The 21,619-nt window shown below is 40.3% G+C and overlaps 1 protein-coding gene across 2 annotated transcripts; it reads left to right on the plus strand.

The window, feature by feature from the left end:
• The first annotated feature begins 2,324 nt into the window (after nucleotides 1-2,324).
• On the plus strand, nucleotides 2,325-20,223 carry ttll11 (tubulin tyrosine ligase-like family, member 11). 2 transcript variants are annotated; one of them, XM_055052659.1, is made up of 10 exons: nucleotides 2,325-3,427; nucleotides 6,678-6,777; nucleotides 7,386-7,543; nucleotides 8,799-9,089; nucleotides 9,171-9,455; nucleotides 9,701-9,796; nucleotides 9,883-9,995; nucleotides 14,083-14,331; nucleotides 16,449-16,555; nucleotides 17,841-20,223. In XM_055052659.1, exons 1-10 carry the CDS (start codon nucleotides 2,918-2,920, stop codon nucleotides 18,152-18,154), a joined length of 2,223 nt encoding a protein of 740 aa, XP_054908634.1. In that variant the 5' UTR covers nucleotides 2,325-2,917; the 3' UTR covers nucleotides 18,155-20,223. The 2 variants fall into 2 exon arrangements, with proteins under 2 accessions (XP_054908634.1, XP_054908637.1); XM_055052662.1 differs by having other exon boundaries at nucleotides 2,326-3,427; nucleotides 7,386-7,519.
• The last annotated feature ends 1,396 nt before the right edge of the window (nucleotides 20,224-21,619 follow it).

The raw sequence follows: 21,619 nt of genomic DNA on the forward strand, positions 1-21,619 counted from the left end.
ACGTTTTTAGGGTTGAGATTTTCTGTTATTGCATTTGCTGACAATAAAAACAATACATTTGCATTCCCTCACAATAAATGTTGCGTTTCCTTGCAATATTTTTTTTACTCCATTGCAGTAGTTTTGCATTCCCTTGGTAAATGGCGGTATCTTCTTAATAATGTTCTTTTTTTTGTAATAGGTTTTTCATCCATACATCCATTTTCTTCCGCTTATCTGGGGTCGGGTCGCGGGGGTAGCAGCTTCAGAAGGGAGGCCCAGACTTCCCTCTCCCCAGCCACTTCTTATAGCTCTTCCGGGGGAACCCCAAGGCGTTCCTGGGTCTCCCGGCTTAGTTCCGGGGGAACTAAGCCGGGAGACAAAGTCCCTCCAGCATCTCCTGGGTCTTCCCCGAGGGGACGTTCCCGGAACACCTCACCAGGGGGCGTCCAGGAGGCATCCTGACCAGATGCCCGAGCCACCTCAACTGGCTCCTCTTGACATAAGGATGACTGAGCTTCTCACCCTGTCTCTAAGGGAGAGCCCAGCCACCCTATGGAGAAAATCCATTTCAGCCGCTTGTATCTGTGATCTCGTTCTTTCGGTCATGACCCAAAACTCATGACCACAGATGAGGGAAGGAACGTAGATCGACCAGTAAATCGAGAGCTTTGCTTTTTGACTCAGCTCTCTCTTCACCACGGTACAGCGCCCGCTTCACGGCAGACGCAGCGCCAATCCACCTGTCGATCTCCCACTTCCTTTTTCCCTCATTTGTGAACAAGATCCCGAGATACTTGAAGTCCTCCACCTGGGGCAGCGCCTTCTCGACCCAGAGAAGGCACTCTACCCTTTTCCGGCTCAAGGCCACGGCCTCGGACTTGGAGGCACTGATCCTCATCCCGGTCTCTGCGAACCGCTTCAGTGAGAGGTGCAGATCACATCATCCGCAAAAAAGTGGAGATGCAATCCTAAGGCCACCAAAACGGATCCCCTTAACACCTCGGCTGTGCCTAGATATTCTGTCCATGAAAGTAATGAACAGAATCTCTCATCCACTGGGGTAAACCCCAATGTACAGGCGCCAAGATGGGGAGCAACAAGTATGCCCACTCCTGCCCGGCGCCTCGCACTGCGGGCACTCAAACCCCTCCACCACGATAAGGTGGCAGCCCAAGGAGAATTTCTTTTTCATTTTTTTGCAATAATTGTTACAATCTCGTGATAAATTTTTGGTTCCCTTACAGAATGTTTTTCATTCCTTCTCTCAATAATTGTCTTGTTCCCTTGCAATAGCCTTTTGTCCTCTTTTGCATTAAATGTTGCGGTCTCGCAATAATGCTTTTTGTCCCTTGTAGTCAGTTTTGTGTTTCCTCTTTCAGTAATTTTTGTGCTCACATCACATAACCCGTTTCACATGAAAATGGGTTCTTTTTAACCAGAGTGGTTAAATAAGAACTGTCAGCAATTATATTGTGAGGGTATGCAAAAGAAAAAGTTAATGCATGTCTTTGTTTCAGTTAAACAGTGCTCTGGTTATTCTACGAGAATATCAACAAGTAAAGACACCTCTGAAAACGTACTTTTCAGAGGTGCTTTTCAGTACTTTTACAATGATGAAAAAAAAAAAATGTTGAAAGGGTGCAGCAGGCGCCAGGTATCAAAAAATCAAATTTTCAAATCAAGTTCACAATAGCAGTTCCCTTAGCTTAATAAAGAATGTGATCTTCTGAAGGGAAGGTTGTTATTACAGTGCAGTTAAACCATACCACAAAACTTAGCCAATAGATTAGTTTTAATAGCGGAGTGAAACAACGCCCTCTAGTGAATATTATGTGAAACAACAGAAAAGTTTTCTTATGCAAGGAAGGGACATTTTTTTATTGTCATGTAATTATTAGAATTATTGCTTTAAGTACAATATGGATAAATCACTTAAAATATTGGGACGGAGAAAATCAGAAAAGATTATTCATGTAATGAATAAATGCTTCTATTTTTAACTCTTATGGGGTTGGATGCAAGTAAAACAATATATATATATATATATATATATATATATATATATATATATATATATATATATATATATATATATATTACAACAAAATCTTAGGGGAGGGTAAATAAAGGTTTGAAAAGATGTAAAAAAGTACTAATATATTGGCACGAATAATATAAATACAAACTTTAAAACACACACAGGAGCAACATTTATTTAATCTTGTATTTATTTTTGTTGTAATTTTCTTGTGTGAAATAAAGTTAATCAAAAAAATAAATAAATTTAAAAAAAAAACCCGGCATAGAAGGAGAAGCAAATTTTCCGAGTTACCCTGAACGCAGCATCAGCTGTGGTCATGAGAACCAGATGGAGGCTGGGCCACAGGATGGCAGACAGGCGGCTCCGCTATCTGCTGCCTCACACACCGTGACGGTAACACGCACGCTGCAGAGCGCTGTTAAATTATTGTGACACTTGCTGGTTGAGGGAGCTTCACAGCGGAAGTTTGTCTTTAGTGGAGTCGGGTAGCTTCGCCTGCGGCTTAGAAACGCTGTCAGCTAAATGAAGTTTAATAAGCTAACGTTATAGTCGGCTCTCGTCCAGCAGCTAGCAGTGCTGGCTACAAGTGCCGACCGCCGCCGCCGCCTGTCGCTTTGCTGCGCTCATATGGTCAGAATTAGCTCTGCAGAGAGACATGCCTTTCTTCGTCGCTCATAAATATATGGTGACCCACAGATGATCCCCGCTAACTCGCGTTGCTGCTTTTCCCACGGATGTAGGTAACGAAAATTGATAGTGTTTATTTATTTATTTATTTATTTTTGTGGTCAGTCAAGATAGCAATGCGGGCCACATTGTTTCTGATCGGCTCCCCGGCTTCGGATTACTGCACTCCACGGAACTGCTGCGGCGTGAGTTATCGCGTTTCGCATAATGGGTGATCATTATGGAGATGTCAGGGTTCAGCTCGGGCGGATGAAATCACTGGGCGAGGATGCAGGGAAGGAGGACGTGGATCCCGACGAAGAGATGCCCCTGTCTTCTCCCTCCGCCTCACCAGACCCCACCGGCTGCATCACCGCCGTCCCTGGGACGGATGCACTGTCCGCCGATATTTGCAAGCAGAAGGGGAAAAGAAGCAGCAAGAATCCTTGTGGGAAACCCTTGCAGGGATTTCCAGCTCACGCTGTTAAAAACTTCAACAGTCCTCTGTGTGATCAAACGCTCCACATCAAGGGGACGGGGAAGATCCTGCAAGGCAAGTCAGCAGAGAGCAACGGGAATTACGTCGGCGTCCACGAATCCAGCAACACGCAGGAACCACGCTGCGAGGATGATTTCAAGCTTCCCAGAAAGAGGAGGCCTGTGACGGTGGACACATCGAAAGCCAAAACCTCCCTGGAAGCCCTGAAGCTGAGCATCAAGGAGCTGCAGTGGAAAGAGGTGCGCTATTTGAAACTATTTCTTTTGTTGTTGTTGTTATTGTTGTGTTTTGTCCCAGCAGAAACTTGTGAATAAATGGCTTAGGGAAGAAGCTGAGGATGATTTGATCCTGGGGAGAACTGTGTCAGCAGCTTCTCGTCTCTGTTGGATTACAAGAAGCTTAGGTGTTTGTCTTCATAAGACACTTTTATTCATGTTTTTCCTCACTGAGTGAAGCTTCAAAGGGAGTCATGTCATTGGCTTATTGTATTAAAGAACAAAAATGATGGGCTAATTGTTTTTTTCTTTTAGGGGGGGAACGGGATGTGTCTTTTTTTGCAGTTCTTCATATTTGAATTGTCTTTATTTAAACCTTTTCAATTTCATGTTATTGAGACAGACCTGCAGAAAGTATTTCATACCTGTGAATTGGCATGATACTAATGCATGGTTTTTGCTTATTTATTATGTTATTTTTTGCATTTTACAAGAAAAATCTGGAAAGTGTGGCGTGTGCTTTTTAATTTAATATAAATGGTGCACTTTATTGGCTAAAACACAAACAAATTGTGGTGTGCCTGTGAATATTAAGTGTCCCCTCATATGCTCTGTTAGATATAGGTCTGGGACTTTGACTGGGCCATATTGACAATCCCATGATCCATTACATTGTAGCACTGGTTACGGCTTTAATTTGTTCTTAATTTTTTAAAGTTCCAACAAGTTTTCTTCCTTCATTGCTTTGCAATGACAGCCATCCTCCTCTCCATCATCTCTGACAACAGTCTGTCTTGTTGCTGCTGAAGAAAATAAACTCCACAGCAAAATGTTGCTACCACCTTGTTTTAACATAGGAGTTGTGCTCATTTTGTTGTGCAGTGTTAGTTTTTTTGCTTGTCTGCCTGAACCAGATCACATTCTCAACATGTTTACTGCTTCCTCTACATGGCTTCAAGAACAGGGCTTCTTTTGTCATTTTCAACCAGACAGTTTCCTTGAACATTTGATGGTTGTATTTTAATGCTATTTTTAAAGGTGTGCTGCATAATTTTACGTCTGACTCTTCCACTGTGCTCTTTGGTTTTTTTGATGCTGTTTGTTCTCTAGTCATCTGCATCAAATCTCTGAGTTCTTCACAGAACACCTGGGATTACGCCAAAATTTATAAAAGTGGCATATTGGAAATTTTTGACAGCAATTAGTCGCTTTCCATATTATTTTATTTAGGGGTATTTGGGTTCATTTGGCTGGCTACACATGAACAATGTGACTTTTAGATGAAAACCAGTCCCATTTATACACAACTTACTGTTCTGTCATGTGAATCTGACTATATGGATATAAAATAAAAACAGTTTAGGAGATAAATATTCTGTAGTTTCATCTCCAGTCTTCACTATAATGTTCTTACTTGAAGTCATCGACTCAAGATGAAGTGTTGTAGATAAATAATTTGGCATAAAAATATCTATTTTACTGCAGTATTTATTTATTTATTTTTCTTTAAAAAGAACAGCACTGCTAATCCACCAACTTTGCTTTTGCCACAAAGTTGGTGTCGCAAAGACACAATACTGCATGAAATATTGTCGCAATATTTCAACACTTCAGAATTTAAGCACGACCATGTACAAAAATCTAAAAACATGGGTATAAAAATAACAATTTACCAATTAAATATCAAGTTGCAGCTCTAGCAGTGACTGTAATTTCCATGCTTTAAGTCATTAATATTAGATCATCGACTCGGATGTAACGATGGAGATTTTCTTTCACCTGTGTTACAGTATGGAAACCTAAAGAGCACAAAATGGGACACAAAAAACTTTCTGAGGTCACTTTTTCTTTTTTTTTTTTTTACTCATTTCTGTTTGTCCCGAGTTGTTTCGAGTGTTTATTTTTCTTAAAGTGCCAACTCAAAGCTGCTATGAACACTGCCTCCATTATGCATGGAAAGAATGTCGCCTCGATGAGACAGGGAAGCACAGGGTGCACTTATCACCAGTAACCAAACTGTGACACTTGAACCTTGCTACTGGTGTCCATAACGATGGACATATGGCGACACTAAGTTAGCACAAAGCACCCCCCCAGCAGAGTCAACAGCTCCATTGGAGCTGCCGTCACTGTGAAAGCCTTTGTCATCATACATTGAAGGGGCCGAAACTTTAGCAGCTCGGCTGTGTTGGCCCATTTATGAAGTTGAAATGGACGAGTTCTCTTCAGACGGTGGTAAAATATTCACAATGAAGTCAACACAACTGAATGCAAAAGTGTAAGTTAGAGAATTGAAACAACTGACTCTGCATCTGCTAGCTGACTTTCCACTTATGGCTTTCTCTGCCACAGAAAGAAATCATTAGCCTTAAGCTCCCTTAATCCAATAAAGTGTGTCCTCTCCGAGGTAGAGATAACAGCCACCTGATGGTCCAAGCGAAAAGTCACGAAAATGCTTCATACTTTCATCTGTTGTCATATTTTGAGAGGGTGTTAGAAACTAATCAGGCATTTTGAGCACATTTGTTTTAAAATTGTCATAACTTCTTGAAATCTTGTTGCAAAATAACCTGAATTTCAAAAAAGGGCTATTTCTGGTATGGCAAGAGAAAACTGAATTGTTTACCAAAGGACACCTAAAGATTTTAGCAATGAAGCAACTTTTCAAAGACAGCTGTGTCTGGATGTAATCCCAGAAACTACTCAAAATAATCTCCCCTCCCTTGTCCCCTTCACACAGTTGCGTGTAGCTGTATTTATAGTAGGTCTTTGCAGTCAGCCAGGGTTTCCCTTTTACACAGTGTCACGCTAACACATTAACAAGATGAAATTCCTGATCTTATCCTTTAGCCAACTACAGGAGGGGAGGAGGTTAAACTATTTAAGATACCGATATTGGACTGTCAGCCTTTTGACACCTTTGAGTTGTAGACTTGGAGTGGCACGGGAGAGTTAAAGAGAGAATCCCTCATGTTTGTCTTTTCAAACTCAGCAGAGTTTTGACCCATTACTCCAATGGAGATTGGAAACCAAAGTGGACTCTGGGGAAAAGAAAAACAACAAAACAAAACATGCTGCTTGTCTTAAGCAGCGTTGTGTCGCATTTGAAAAGTGTGCGGTAAATTATTCAGACCATCATCTTCATTCTGTGGTCCTGCTCATATTTTCAGACAGTTCACATTTTCCAACTGATGACTTTTTTTTTTAATCAGCTTTCCTTTCAGCCTATAAATGTAATAAGTCCTTCTCACCGCTTTGCTTTTCCTCTCCTCAGTTTCACACGGGAAGACGTGCAGCATGTGATATCTACTGGCATGGTGTTTCCTTCCACGACAATGAAAACATTGTGTCAGGACAAGTCAACAAGTTTCCAGGTATTTAAGTATATGTGCTTTTCTAATCTACAAACAACCTGTAACTAGTTATGAGTGTTTATAGTTTCAACTGGCTTCGTGTAATCTACTTTGTTTCATCTAGTTGGATATTAGTCTTGGTAAGCACATTAATTAGACCAATATTTTAAAACTTTGTAATTTAAGCACAACCAAGTATTGCCTCATCACAAAAATCTAAAAACATGGATATACAAGAAATCAAACCCTACATAATGTGTAAATCTGAATATTTAGGTAAATCATATCAATACGCCTGTAGTTTGCTGAACCAGAAAAGGCAATGAAATGCAAAAGCAGCAACAACAAAAAGCCACAAAGGCAACAATAAATACAATGACCAGAAGCCATAATGGAAGTTTTTTTTATGTCTTCTGTAGTGGTTTTTGCTGTTTTCTTGGGGGGGCGGAGTTTGCATCTCAGTGATACATCCGGGCCACTGTAAGCTTGTGCTTAGTTTAGTCCGTACAGCTCACAAATTTATTTAGAATATCAAGTTTTTGTTTTTTTATTGGTGATTAACAATAAAAACAGGTATTCCTGTTTCCCTGGAGCACACGCAGGATTGTCTGTAAGTGGTGTTTTTGCAGGGATGGTGGAGATGCTGAGGAAGATCAACCTGAGTAGAGCGGTTCGGACTATGCAAGAGCTTTTCCCAGAAGAGTATGACTTTTATCCGCGCTCCTGGATCCTGCCAGAAGAGTACCAGCAGTTTTCCACTGAGGTACTGTTGCAGCACCTCCCAAAGGTGTGCATACTGGTCATACGTAGTTATCCGTATCTGATTAACTGAAAAAGAAAAACAAAGAACAATCCGATAGTGTTACATTTTTTAGCTGATACTCAGTTCCAAGTCAGTTGTGGTATTAAAAGTTATCTGTTAAAAACAGAAAATAAATTGAGATTTTATTTTTTGGCGTCACAGGGAATCCAAGCAGAAAAATCCAAATCAAACAAATGAAGTTTTTGTGAGTTGAAAATGAAAGTTCTGATATGCCAAGTCAAGATGATGACGATCATCAACTTCTTCCGGAGAAGACTAAATGCTGAATCAATAGCTGCTTCAGCAGAGTTTAAAATGTTCCCACCTCTGCAGATAGGTTATTGCTCACTTTTAGCTTTGCTTCTTTGTTTTCATTTTACTTCTTGTGAATAAAGAAAATGTCTCAATATGTGAAAATAGCTGTGAAGTGATTTATGATCTCCCTTTATGATCTGGCATTTCAACAGAGTGTGTACTCTACTAAGAACCACTGTTGTTTCCTTCTCTCATCACTCTACCCTGCAATAGACATGATGCAGGTCATCTCTCTACATTGCCAACACTTATCCGACCTTTATTTACAGTCTGTCTAACTAAATGCCAAATTAAAATCGCACACTACTCATATCCTATGCTATAAAATCCAGCTACAGACACTGAGGCACAGGGTGATATTCATATTTAGAATTACTTGTTTGTCTTTAGGATGTTCTTTTTCTAATTGTTTTCAGATTTATAATCATTTGTAATAATGTAAAAGCTTCATTTTCCTAGCCATTTGTAAGTAAATATTTGGTAGAAAGGAAGAAAATAACATGTTTTGTACAGCAGGGGGCGCCACAGCATCAATGTGTACATTCAAAATCACTTCTCATCTTTTAAATCTGCCTCCCTTCAGAGAGATCCAGAAACCTATTTACATCTATTACCGTGCATCTCTACTGCAGCAGCGTAGGATTACATAACAAATCCTGGGATAATTAACCCTTTGAAAAAATGCTGTTGACTTTTCTGGACTTGCATGTTAATTCAGAGAAACCTCTGGACGATTTTGGTGCAGATCAAGCCTCTCTGACTCTTGTCTATTATTAGTCCAGTGAGGAATGAGATTACACTAAGATTTAATTACAACATCCTGGTTTAGGTTGGTCTACTGGATAAAGTAGCGTGTGTTTTCCTTGAACCATATCCTTTGTGAACGGATACGGTCGTTTCTGCCCCCCTCGCTCCTCTGCTGCAGATTCGTATGGTGAAGGAGAGCGACGCCACGGAGAGCCCGACTTTCATCGTGAAGCCCGACGGGGGTTCCCAGGGGGATGGTATCTACCTGATCCGTGACCCCGGCGATCTGAAGCTGGTGGTGGGCGCACAGGCCAAACAAGCGGTGGTTCAAGAATATATCCACAAGCCACTGCTCATCGACAAGCTCAAATTCGACATCCGCCTCTACGTGCTGATAAAGTCCATGCAGCCACTGGAGATCTACATCGCGAAAGAAGGTCTGACGCGCTTCTGCACTGAACCCTACCAGGTAGCGCTTACCCCACTGATAATCCCAATGGCTTTGAGGTCGATTATATAGACGTTTTTGTTTTTTATTGTTTCTTTGCAGGAGCCAAGCCAGAAGAATCTGAGCCGCGTCTTCATGCACCTGACCAACTACTCGCTCAACGTTCAAAGCGGCAACTATGTCCACTCAGACAGCCAGAACACGGGCAGCAAGCGGACGCTCTCCAGTGTGCTCTACAGGCTGGCAGCCAAGGGCGTTGACATCAAACGGGTCTGGTCGGACATCATCGCCCTTGTCATCAAGTCTGTCATCGCTGTGCTGCCGGACCTTAAAGTCCACTACCAAGCTGATATACCGCCTGCTAAGCCAGGACCTACTTGTTTTCAGGTGGGTGTGACAACAGAGCTGAAGGCCAGTGTGTTATTAACATCTTTTTCAGTTTCACTAAAGTCATCCACATAACCTGTTTTTACTCCTAGTGGATCAGGTTGTTAAAAATATCATAAAAAAAGAAAAACTAATCAAATTGAAGTTTTTGCAAATGTGTTTACAGAAAAACAGCCCTTTTGGGATGTAGAAAGTTGTCTTCTTGAATGTGTGTTTCTAATTGTTGTGGTCTGTTTGTGTGTCAGATACTGGGCTTCGACATCCTGCTGATGAAGAACCTGAAGCCGGTGTTATTAGAGGTCAACTCCAACCCCAGCATGAGAATAGAACATGAGCAGGAAGTAAGACACTGGTTCCCATCAGCGTCATCACTCTACCATCACCACCACTACCACCACCTCTTGTATTGAGTGCATGTCTGTCTCAGGTGGCTCCAGGAGTTTTCGAGTACGTTCCCAGTCCCGTAGACGAGCAGGTGAAAGTGGGGGTGATCAGAGACACGCTGCGCCTCATGGATCCCTTCAACAAGAAATTGACAGCGTAAGCTGCGCTCACCTCAGCATAAACACCCTGTTTGAAGTTGGATGTTGTCTTAGCTCCTCCCACTCCTCCCCACCACCACTCTCTGTCAGCATGTCCGCTTTAAGAACACGATATCTCACTCTGCCCACCCGCTCCTCCGAGCCGGGCCCCGCACCACTCAGCGGCTCTCTCTAAGCTTGTTAAATGGAAAAAATTAAATCAACTGAGGCATGGAGGAAACTCACATATCACTGTGCCAATGTAGTGGCTCAATCTCTCTGCTTTACTGGCCCTGTGTGGTGCTTGGAAATAGATCTCCTTCTCAATTAGGGAGTGTCCTTTTCTTCCCCCCCATCATTGCATATTTCAATATGAAAAGCAGATTTATTCTTTCTGTCTGCTTTCGACTTATTTCCTCATCCTTTTCTGTTGTTCTGTTCCTTCTACTTTAAATTTTAACCACCTTATCTTTAAATTAGCCTCAATATTTGATGTCTTCTTTGCATCCAAGAGCACTGTGTACTTGTGGATAATGCTCCCTTAACTTCCTGTTGAATTAATTTCTGTCTCCACTTGTTTAATCGCTTGATCTAACATCCATTATATGTTATAGGTTGCTCGGTCTTCTGGCCTCACAGGGAGAATATTTAAAGCTTTACCTTTTCAATCTTTAGACTGAACATCTAGTTTTTAAAGAAAAGGGAAGCCATGATAATCTTACAAAGTTTAAGTTGATATTTCTAATTTGTAATGATTCTTGTTGTCAAATAAAATTAACACTAAAAACACAAAGGGATCTTGTGTTCAAAGGAGAATGGGATGGTAGGAAATGTCAAACGTGTTCATGGAAAACAAAGATACATCTGGGAAAATAACTACTTATCACAATGACTGTAATATTTATGAATAATATTTAAATAGGTTCCTTCCTGCATGTGCTTTGAATTGGCATGATCCAGACGTATACACACATGATCTAACTACTTTAGAAACACCAGAGAAGCAGCAAAGATTGGAACTGCTGCCAAAGTGAGATACAAAATGTAGCTTCAAACTGTTAGTTTTAATGGTAATTGTAACAAATATTGTTGATATGGTTTCTTTCTAGCAAAGACTCGAGAATAAACTTACAGATTTTAATAGTATTAAACATAATTATGGCACACAATATTTTGCTGTTCTGCTTTTAATAGAAAAACAGAAGAAGTATTAGAAGTTGCCGTTTTGCAAACAGAAGTATTTTCAAGCAAATATATTTGTCTTGAAATATATATACAATGTAAATTGGTTAAAGCAGTTGTGCTGCTTTACTCTTTCTTTTATGTGGCTTGAGAAAACTCCATCTTGAATTTAAAGATGGCATGATGACAAATTTATACATGTTTTTGTTTGTTTAATATACCGTGATACTAACCCATAATTAGTTTAGATGTAAACCAATTGCCTTAATGCAGAAGCAAACACACAGAGATGATGCAAGCTATGGAAAAACAAGCCTCGTGTTTGTTTTTCTGCCCTGTTGCTGAACTCAAGATGAGGTTGAATCGGTCTAAACAATTTTGCGTCGACAAAGAGTCTTTTAAACAAGCCCACCTCAGGAAAGTGGCTGGATAATATTTTGTAGAAATGCATCATTTGGCAGATTTTTTCCTTGATTGGGTCATATCCCAGATCAGGAGGTGAAATACTAATCTTTGCCCAAGTTTTTTTTTGTTTTTGTTTATTTTTTTATTCCTGAAGACTTTACCACATTTTTGGTTTTCCCTCCTGTATGCGTGAAATTACTTTTGATAAAAAGTATTTCTGCAAAATCAGTTCATGAATGTTATATCGATCAAGTTAATGCTCATGTTTTTTTAATTCCCTATTGGGTCACAAAAAAAAACATCACTGACCAAAGATTCAGATCAGAATTTTTAGGCAAGCAACTTTAAATGATATTGGATAAAAAAAGTTGAATCTAATGGAGTGGAGGAGTTGAGAGGAAAGGGTGATATGATTTCAATATTAGAACAATGATATAAATTAACAATTTAGAAGTGAGAGGAGAAATTGACTTTTAGATGAGAAACTCGTTGAGCAGTCTGATAAAAAGTGACAGTGCAATGTGAAATTAGATTTCTCTGACTGAGAGGAGCAAACCTTTTTTATGATTAGAAGAAAGATAACTGAATGACTTTATTAAGAATTTCGATTTATGTAAAAAGAGAGAAAAGAGACAGACTTGAAATATTTTGAAACCACTTCTGACTAATTGGGTATTTCAAGTTTGCCTATAGATGTGATGTCAAAAAACCCCACATACACTTACATTGAGGAATGACACACAGGCAGCGTCAGTGGAATGGGTGAAACTCCGTCATTCAGGAAGAGGTTTATCCAAAGTTGACGCATGTTGGAATTTTACTTCTCAAGATGAAGGGAAAGCCTGACACAGGATGCACAAAAGTTGGTGGGATGATAACACACTCTGTTTTATAAAAAAAAAAATTCAAACCCAAATGATGGCACAAAAGGGGGCAGGGAAAGAAGTGCCACTTTGAAGGGAGAAGAGATAAACGAGGATTTATATACGTGAGTTTGTGACAGTATCAGTGACTCTCAGATATGTAGTGTATGCACCCAGCTCATTAATCCTGAGTATTCTGTCTTTGGAAGTGATTTATGAGCCATCATGTGAGGTGAAAAGCTTATATTCACAGTCATGAGGCGCTAAAATATCCCATTATAAAGGTATTATCTGCATAAGGGGAAATGGGGAAATGAGGCAAACTAAATACAGAGCATAGTTATAAAATTATTTTTTCTTTTTTTTTTTGTTTAGTGTCTTTGCGAAGGTATTCATACACTTTGTACTTAGGCCTAGGTTAAAACCAAATACATAAAATTGAATGTTTTGGGGATCTTATGTGCCTTGCTACAGATGCTTATTTGAATTTAAGCTTTGATTTGACTGGGCCATCCTGACCCTTGGTTATATTTTGTTACAAAGCTTGTAGCTTGTTGTCATGTTAGAACTAGTTTAACATCCAAAACTTAATAACTGTCTTTGCCTGTTTCTAGCTTTCCTTCCCTCATTGTTTTCTTCTTTCTCTTCACCTGAGGATGTGGAAATTCTCCCAGTCTGTTTGTGTCTGTGCAAGGTTTGCCTGTTTTTAGCAGAGTCTGTCCTGCTAAATCTATGTGTGGGTGGCTTCCCTCTGTCCCACAGGGACAATTGATTCTATCAAACTTTAAGAAATGCTACATTAGTGTCACCCTTGCCGGTATCAAGAAGAACGGTATACTTAGATTTTGCGAAGGCACCAGCAGTCTGGGATGGGACGGGGCTGACGGGAAGCCAGTTAGACTGGGTTTCAGCCCACATGTCTCATAAGAAGTGAAGATAAGCGAAAGATTTGTGCTTAGTGTAGGAGCTTGGGAAAAGGAAAGACACATTGGAGGATATACTTAAAATAAAGAAGTTAGGTTCAATTTAATGAGGGAAAAAAGAGACAACATAAAGAAGTTAGAGCAGTGAGACAACTGCTTATCTTTTGATTTTGTGGTTATGTAAATCCTGTTTCTTGTTTTGCTTGACAACAAAGGTCAAACGACCAGCATGAAAGTTACAAGTACAGATGTCCTTGTTCGATTCTGTTCAGCTCCTCAGATTTCCATTCAAGACATAAAGTCCCTGATTAAACTTGACTCCTGATACCCGCTATTGTTGTAGAGTCAGTGATTATATATCAGCCGTGACCTCTGCGCGGAGCGCAGCTACAACTTAAATGGTCCGGTGTGTAAAAATGACCGGCAGTTTAATGACTTTCTTTCATGATCTGCTCTGTGTGCAGTGCTCAGACAGTGTGCATGTGTGTGTGTCCTGCCATTCTTGCATTACTTTGGTGTGGAGTGCTTAAAAGAAAGCAATTCAAATCCATCTTTGCGTTCTGACTGACCATCACCTATCGTAGACTTTTTTTTTTGAATGACTCACACAGACTATTGAGTAGAAATACATGCCCTGTTATTAGAACACATGTCTGTACAGTCAAGCTTAATTAACATTGCATGAAATGAATAATAAACCTTCCCCCACCCCGTTTGTTTTTGTTGTCATCAGGACTCCTCAACCAAGAGGAGGCGGGTCTGATCCTCTGGAGGTGATCCCTGCGGATGGCGACTCTCTAGACAGGAGTCCAGATAACGCGGGTAATCTGCCTCCGCTGTGCTTGAAGCAGGTCTACCCGAAGTACACCAAACAGTTCAGCCACCTGCGGCTGGTGGAGCGAATCGCCGCTCTCTTCATACGCTTCCTTGGGGTGAAGGGCAACATGCGCCTCGGCCCCACTGCCTTCCGAACCTTCATCAGGTGCACAAGTTTTGTTTGATCCTAAAATCACTCTGCCATGTAAGCTGCAAATCTACAGTAAAGCAAGCCTTTGTTTTATTGCAGTAAGACAAAAAGGATTAAGTCGGATGCTGATTCCCTGGATAAAAATCCTCTCTGCTTACCCAGATTTAGCATATGTAAGCAGCTCAGAGTCGGCATAACGTAACGTAAAAGTAAAAGAAACAGGTGCATTCAGAGATTCCATCTGAAGAAGTGAGAGTCTCATCTGAGCTGTGGTTTAGAGATTTCTTTTCAAAGCGCTGAGACCAGAGAGGCTTTTATTAATTTAGATTCTGCAGCAAAACACTGTCTCACCTTATTTTAGCCTCTTTTTTAGGACAGAACATTCTTGCTGAGAGTTCAGGAAGTAGTCTAACTTTAATTACACTATAAGTACTTTCAAAGACTCCATATGTTTATGTTTATGAGAGCGTGAAAAATGGGTACCGTGTGCATGATGTAATAATTTAATCTCTGTTGAAGGTAAAGCTTGTTTTTCATGCAGAAATCCCTTCAGGAAATAATGCATCATATTTTACGGCATTAGAGCAAATGCAGTTTTTGAATTCAATTTACAGGATTACTATGCCGTCTGGAATAGACTTAAAGTGCGAAATGGAGTTTGGAAAATAATTTCATCTGCAGACTTTATCCAGTCATCCATTTCTATGCCCATCATCCATCCGTCTGTTCATCCATCCGTCCTTCCATATTTAAAGTCTGATCCTTCCACCAACATCTATCAAAAAAATTATGGAATATTTTCATCTATGAACATAAAATTTGAACTAAAATAAGCTTAGAGCTCTGGGAATTTGAATCTGGGAAAAAAAAGGCATTTGTAGCTTGTTGGAAACCCCATTTGCATATTATCATTGGTGCATGTAATAAAAAAGAAGAAAGAAACTAAGCATATAGAGTTTAAGTAATGAAGACCCTGCAACAAAAAGAAAGAAATAAATACATCACTTTCTCTCTGAACAATTACAGGTCTGCAGAATGTCAGATTTCTCATTAAAAGTAATAACTTTCTCAAAAACGAGCATCGTCCTTTTCTGTGCTTTCGTACTGCTTTACACTAAATTCTTATTCTTTTTTTCTGTCTACTGCTGCATGAACACATAATCAGTTCTTGCTGTGTTGTTGGGATTCTGTCACAAAACACCACACACACAAACACAGTGTCATTATCATCTTATATAAAAAGGTGAATATTTCATCTTGTTTTGTAGAAAAGCTTATAAAAAGATGCAGCAGCCATTTTCACTGTTCCTGTCACCATTTGGGCTAACAAGTAGCTGCACTGTGTTGGGCTAATATTGTACACTTTGGAAGCAGCATCATCGCCTGATGCTGCAGTGGTCCTCACCCTTTAGGTAAACCTTGCTTGCTTTGTCTCTCTGTCTCTAGAATACAACACCGACTTCCTGACCTGACAGCTCTGGGTTAGTGAAATATTCATACAGATCCCTGCAAGATGTGCAGTTTTCAGCATTTGATTTAGAATAGAAATACACCGACAAATCAGCCAGAATCGTCTGTTTGGCTTGATAGGCTCTGACGTGGTGACCAGCCTGTTGAAAACTTAATCATACGATCTTGTTCTGATCACATAAAATGAATTCAGAGGAAGCAACTGTCTTACAGTTTTGCTTTACTGTAAGACAGAGCTAACTGACCGACCTACTACTTGGCAGGTCAGGCTTTTGAAAGATCGGTGATCGGCCAGAAAACTGCAATCGGTGCACCTATAATACACACTTATGTCTCAGGGCTGCTGTCGGAGCTAATCAATAATATAAGACACTAAAGCAAGTTTAAAATGTCTACTACGTAAACATTTTGTCTGCCCAGCTCATTGCTTTTGCTGCTATGAAATATTAGCTCCTTCTGACATCCGATTAGGCTACGATCAATTGCCGCTGCTCTAAGTTTTACGAAAAATGGAGATCATATATCGTTCACAAAACTCTTGATCAGACGTACACCTGAGTAACCAAAAAATGTAATCGCGTCTGAAGCGAACATTAAAACATTTTTGGTTCTCTTATTAGGTTGTATTTGATTTAGACGTTAATATTCCTTTATGTTTCTAGGACTTGTAAACTGAGCAACAGCAACTTCACCATGGCCTCAGTGGACATCTTGTATATTGACATCACACGTCGATGGTCCTTTGCCCTGGCCGACTCCCGAGAAGCAGGTAAAGGATACTCAAAAAAAAAAAAGAAGAAAAACAGAAAAATAAAGCAAGTCCTCACACGGTGTTCTTGGAGAACAGAGAACTGAACATCCTTGAGACTCTGTGCAAATAATGTGCTCCCCCCATAATTGCTTGTCGTTCTCTATCAGACACCCTTCTCCCGTAATTGAAATGAGGCGAGATCACAGCATGACAACGCAGAAACCGTCCCGACATGAATTATTCAGGCGTCCCATCTCGCAATGTCTCTGACATAGAGTAGATTGTTGGAAATCGCATGGACCAGCATGAAGAGGTCCACTGAGGAGAGTGTAGGCTGAGTTTCAGGTTAGCTGTCAGTAGGACTGGAATCGGTCAGCTGTTGCGTCTGGGGGCGCTTAGTCAGGTGTATTTATGGGGAACCGATAAGCGAAAATTATTTTTTTAAAAACGACGTTACGAGTTGAAAATAGTGCAACAGACCTAGTAAGATATGAATCCTGCTCAGTTTCATTGTTTTCTTATCTGTTGTTCTCGAGTTCGAGTCACACTGACCTCTTAAACTGAGTAAGAAGTTCCACAGAAAGTCTGATAGGAAGGCCACTTGTTACTAAAAGAGAAAAACCCACTTTTAGCAGAAATTTATGATGTAATTTTTTCTGAAACTGGACTTGTACACTACTAATGAAACTTTCCTCCTCCTTTCAGCCACAGCTCTAAATAAACTGTCAGCTGAAAGGTTAACTTCAGCTTTTCTAAGCTGAAAGGTGAAAATTGCTTGGACTCTTTTTTTTTTTTTTTTTTTTTAGGATGTAAAGCTCATTCCATTCATGTCACACCAAGTTATGAACATTTCATTCGGTCCAAAATTAGAAAAAGGAAAAAGTCAAATTACAAAGAAACGGACAAACAATTAGGAATCATCTTCACCTGGATGCATTTTATTTAATCTTTTTGCTATCTAATTATTAAAAACATAATCAACAGATCAGCTTTACACTGTCTTGATGTTAAGTCAAACAGAAAAGGCTGAGCTTTTCACATGTTGATGTTTCAATTATTACCTTTTGCAGATGAATCCTCTTATTCAAATAATCAAGCGCACACAATGTCGATACAGACGTTGATGCCGATAAATTGTGCATCCCATGGAAACAAAAAATCTTAGCCATGGGGTTTTATACCTGTTAAACAATTTTACTAATTTTTCATCTTTACAGTGGGTACCTAACGGTTTAAGGTGCCGTGTGCGCATGCCTCAAAAAGTCGCCGCACTTGTAAATCGGCATTTCCTTTTCCCATATAGGAATGGGACTGCAGGCGTTCGTGGAAGCCTTTTTCAACCTGGCGGGGCGGCGGTTCAAATCCCTCACGCTTAGGGAGCAGGTAGTGTCCCTGCTGGACCTGTGCGAGTCTCACCTGGGGCCGCAGTCCGGCGTCGAGGACAGACGCTCTCTGAGCTGCAGCAGGGCGCTGCAGCGGGGCAGCAGGCCCCAGGCACTCTACATCCCCCACCCTCGGCCCTCCTCTCCGGCCGCGCAGCGGAGGGCCACGAGCCAGGACTGCCGGCCACATCAAAGACCAAAGCCTCGCACGCTCAGGGCAAACGTGGAGAACTGATGAGAGGGAACCGGCTGCTCAAAACCCGCTGCATCGCCTTGAACCCTCTCCACAGGAGCGAGCGAGGAGGGGGGAGATTAAGGGTCCATTTCTCCTCCGCAGAGTCTGAGAAGGGCTAGTCGACCCCTGCTGGCTGCCTTGTCGGCGCCCTGCTCTCTGCCTGATTGCTTTTTTTTTTTTTCTTTTGAGGAGGAAGATGCCTCAGGGGGGAAACTGAAATGGTAATGGAAGCTGGTGGATTACTCCCTCTCCTCCTTGTGGGATCACACGTGAACAGTGTGGTCCTGTCAGGAGGAGGATGTGGCTGCTTTTTATGTACCGTTTGATTCTAAAGGGCAGCTACTTGCTTCCCTTCTCTTCTGTCTGACTATGTCTCCAATAAAACCTTTATAGTTTTTTTTTTTTTTCTTTATGGTTTTTTTCCCCCAGGGATCATAGTAGATACTTTTATGTATGTTAATTCACACAGATCACACATAAGTGGTTGTAAGGGAGCATCCTGTGTATTATACACTTCCATCATGATATCATTTAAAATTAATTTTTTTTGTTTTGTTTTCCAGTAATTCGTTTAAATTCTGAAATATCATGTACCTAACAATAACCCAAAATGAAGTTTGTCAGAAAATAAATTGTATTGTACTAGCTATGTCAGGTAAACATTTACTGTACATCCATCACATGTGTTAATTTATTTCATGATTCTGTTTGCATTAGTAACCCCAAACCTCTCTGGGCTTTGCTTAACAACCTCCTTATTGCTTTAGCACTTTTTCCTCCCACTGAACTTTCCATGTTAATATACTTGGATAGAGCTGGACCCTTTTTGTCAGAAGTGTCCAAAAATCACCAAGTTCACAGTGTTGTGGGTCACAAAAATGAAAAAACTAAAGTCAAAATGTGCTATTTATATTTCCAAACATTGATTGGGATTTATGAATCATTTGAAACACAAAATGAGTCTAGGAATTTTGCCGTGTTACATGAGTGGCATACATAATAGATATTTTAAGTTTTAATGTATTTTCAGCAACAGGAGTGTCATGGCTCACTTTGTCTTCAAAGAAAAAAAAAAACAAAAAAAGCTTGCTGAGTTAAGCTAAGGTTATTACATCAGTCACCCAGGTCTTCTTTTGAGTCTGGATATTTTTGGGGTTTTTTTTACTTGGTCATATGTCATACTCTGAATTTGGGTTTTCATTAGCTGTAAGCCAGGATGATCAAAATAATCAAGTTCAACAGTTTGAATTGAAATACTCAAAGTATCTTCAGTCATACACTGAGTTACTGAGATGCACCTGCATTAATGAATTTGCACAGCAGCTTTGTATATGTATAATATTTGCACAGAGGTTGACGAAACGCCGCCCCGGGCTTCTGCGTGCACACACGTTGCGTACGAGTGTGTGTTTATGCTTGGTACTGTATTTATTTGTGTTCAGCTCAGTAGTGAAAAAAAACCTCCTGACAGCAAGTGGCTCAGCTGTTAGTCCTCCATGAGCCCATTAGTGACGAGTTAAGTGAATAAGCTTTCACTTACCCTCTTTCGGTTCAGCAAGCTATTCCTGTTGGCAGCCTCAGACCTCCCCGTCAGTGACTTTTTAGGTTGATTACTTTTTAGTGACGTAACTGCCACAGGGCGTGAATATTTCAAAAACAAAACGTGGTTGCATGGCTTAAAAAATACATAAATAAAAAAACACACCATATAGTTTCCTAAAGGAGACGTGGGGAACTTTTGCACACTAAAAGTTATACAGGAAAGCATGATGGATGCCAAGTTTAAATGTCACTGTTATATCAAAACATTGCAATGTGTGTTTTCTCACCTTTTGCACCATTATTAAGAATGGATTTGTCACATGCAAATGAAGAATTAACTATCTGCAGTGTGGGCAGCTGTGAAAACACAAAGTGGATTAACCTAAAAGTTTTTGTTTTCTTTTTGCTATGAATACTAAACTAGGGCTTGCATAATTACAAGTAGAGGGATAAGGTTTCCTACAGTGTCAACTGTAAACAAGATGTACTTGCAACACTGGAAAACGTGAATAAAATATTCTGATTGAGCTAAAGTTGTGGTCTCCAATTTGTTTTGTTTCAGAAATATCCAAGCAACTGAAGGTTGGCAATCGCAGTGCTTCCAAATGTATCCATACAACCTCTGACTGCCCCACCTTTTGTTTTATTGCAGCCAACAAACTCCAGATTTTAGTCAAAGTGCTTTACACAACATCACATAAGTTAATTAATGTTGAAGTTAGAAGAACACTAAAACTAACTAAATAAATGAATTTAAAAAACTTGGTGAGATAGAAATTACAAGTGTGTTTACTGTGGAGGAGCTGCCGAGATGCACAGCTCCAGTGGGAGAATTATTATGCAACTCTGCTGTTGTTGAAAATCCTGTTGCTGTTGACCACAAGCCAACGTGAAGCGTAATATGCTGATGTTGCTCAGAACTCCACTGTAAAACAAGGTGGTGGAAGCGTCATGCTTTGGTTAGTCTTTTCCTCAGCAGAGACAGTGAAGCTGGTCGGAGTTGATGGAAAAATAGATGAAGAGTTAGAGTCTGCAAAATGATTTAGTTCCACATTCTATAAAAAAAATAAATAAATAAAAAAACTGAGAACATGTTTTACTGGAATGGTCTCTGTCTGACCCCTCTGCCCTAATCAACATAAAACTGTGTCCAGAGTCAGAAACCATGTTGGTGTGACCAGGTTTCCAACACAGACAGATTTCGGTAAGTCATCTGTTTTCTGCGGGATGTTTTACTTTTACTCTTCGATTCAGTTATCTTTAAACCTGTGCCATCTGACATGATGATGAATTCTGTCAATGCTGCTTGCAGCTTCAATTTTATATTGCTTCTGTACCGGCACCTCTGTCGTTGGCACCACGGTGCTATTTACGTCTCCGTTCTCAAGGAGGCTGATGGATGAATCAGAGGCGGCTCATTTTTATGTGTTTTAAAGACCTTCGATATGTTTCACAGCACAACCATCTGCCCGTGTTTCCTCGACCTTCTGTTGTGGAGGCTGGCAGTCCCAGCTGACGTCTGTATTCATCACAGCGCGTTTGTTGTCGCTCAGTGGTCCAACAAATGTGTGACAGTCATCAGGAAGAGTTATGTTCTACCTTTCATTCCTTAGAAAACATGTCCAGCTTAGACCATCATTTAGTTTCTTCTTTTTTTGGGGGGGAAAAACAACAACATATTTTAGGATCCAGGAGGAAAAAGAAGTACAAACATCTACACCTCAATGTTTCATGCTTTTAATTATTGAAACATTTGAGAGTAGTGCTTATGTTATTACGTCTGGCAGCCTAAATGTGTCTTGGATGCAGGAAACCTGTTTAGTTTTGACTAAATAAACAAGTCCGACTCACAGGGAGTAATTACCAACGTCAGATCTTCACTTTAAAACACATATGGTTAAAGATATGCATGCACCAATTACA

The sequence above is a fragment of the Poeciliopsis prolifica genome, unplaced genomic scaffold, assembly GCF_027474105.1.
Source record: "Poeciliopsis prolifica strain line A6 unplaced genomic scaffold, Auburn_PproV2 SCAFFOLD035, whole genome shotgun sequence".
In the NCBI taxonomy this organism is placed as follows: Eukaryota; Metazoa; Chordata; class Actinopteri; order Cyprinodontiformes; family Poeciliidae; genus Poeciliopsis; species Poeciliopsis prolifica.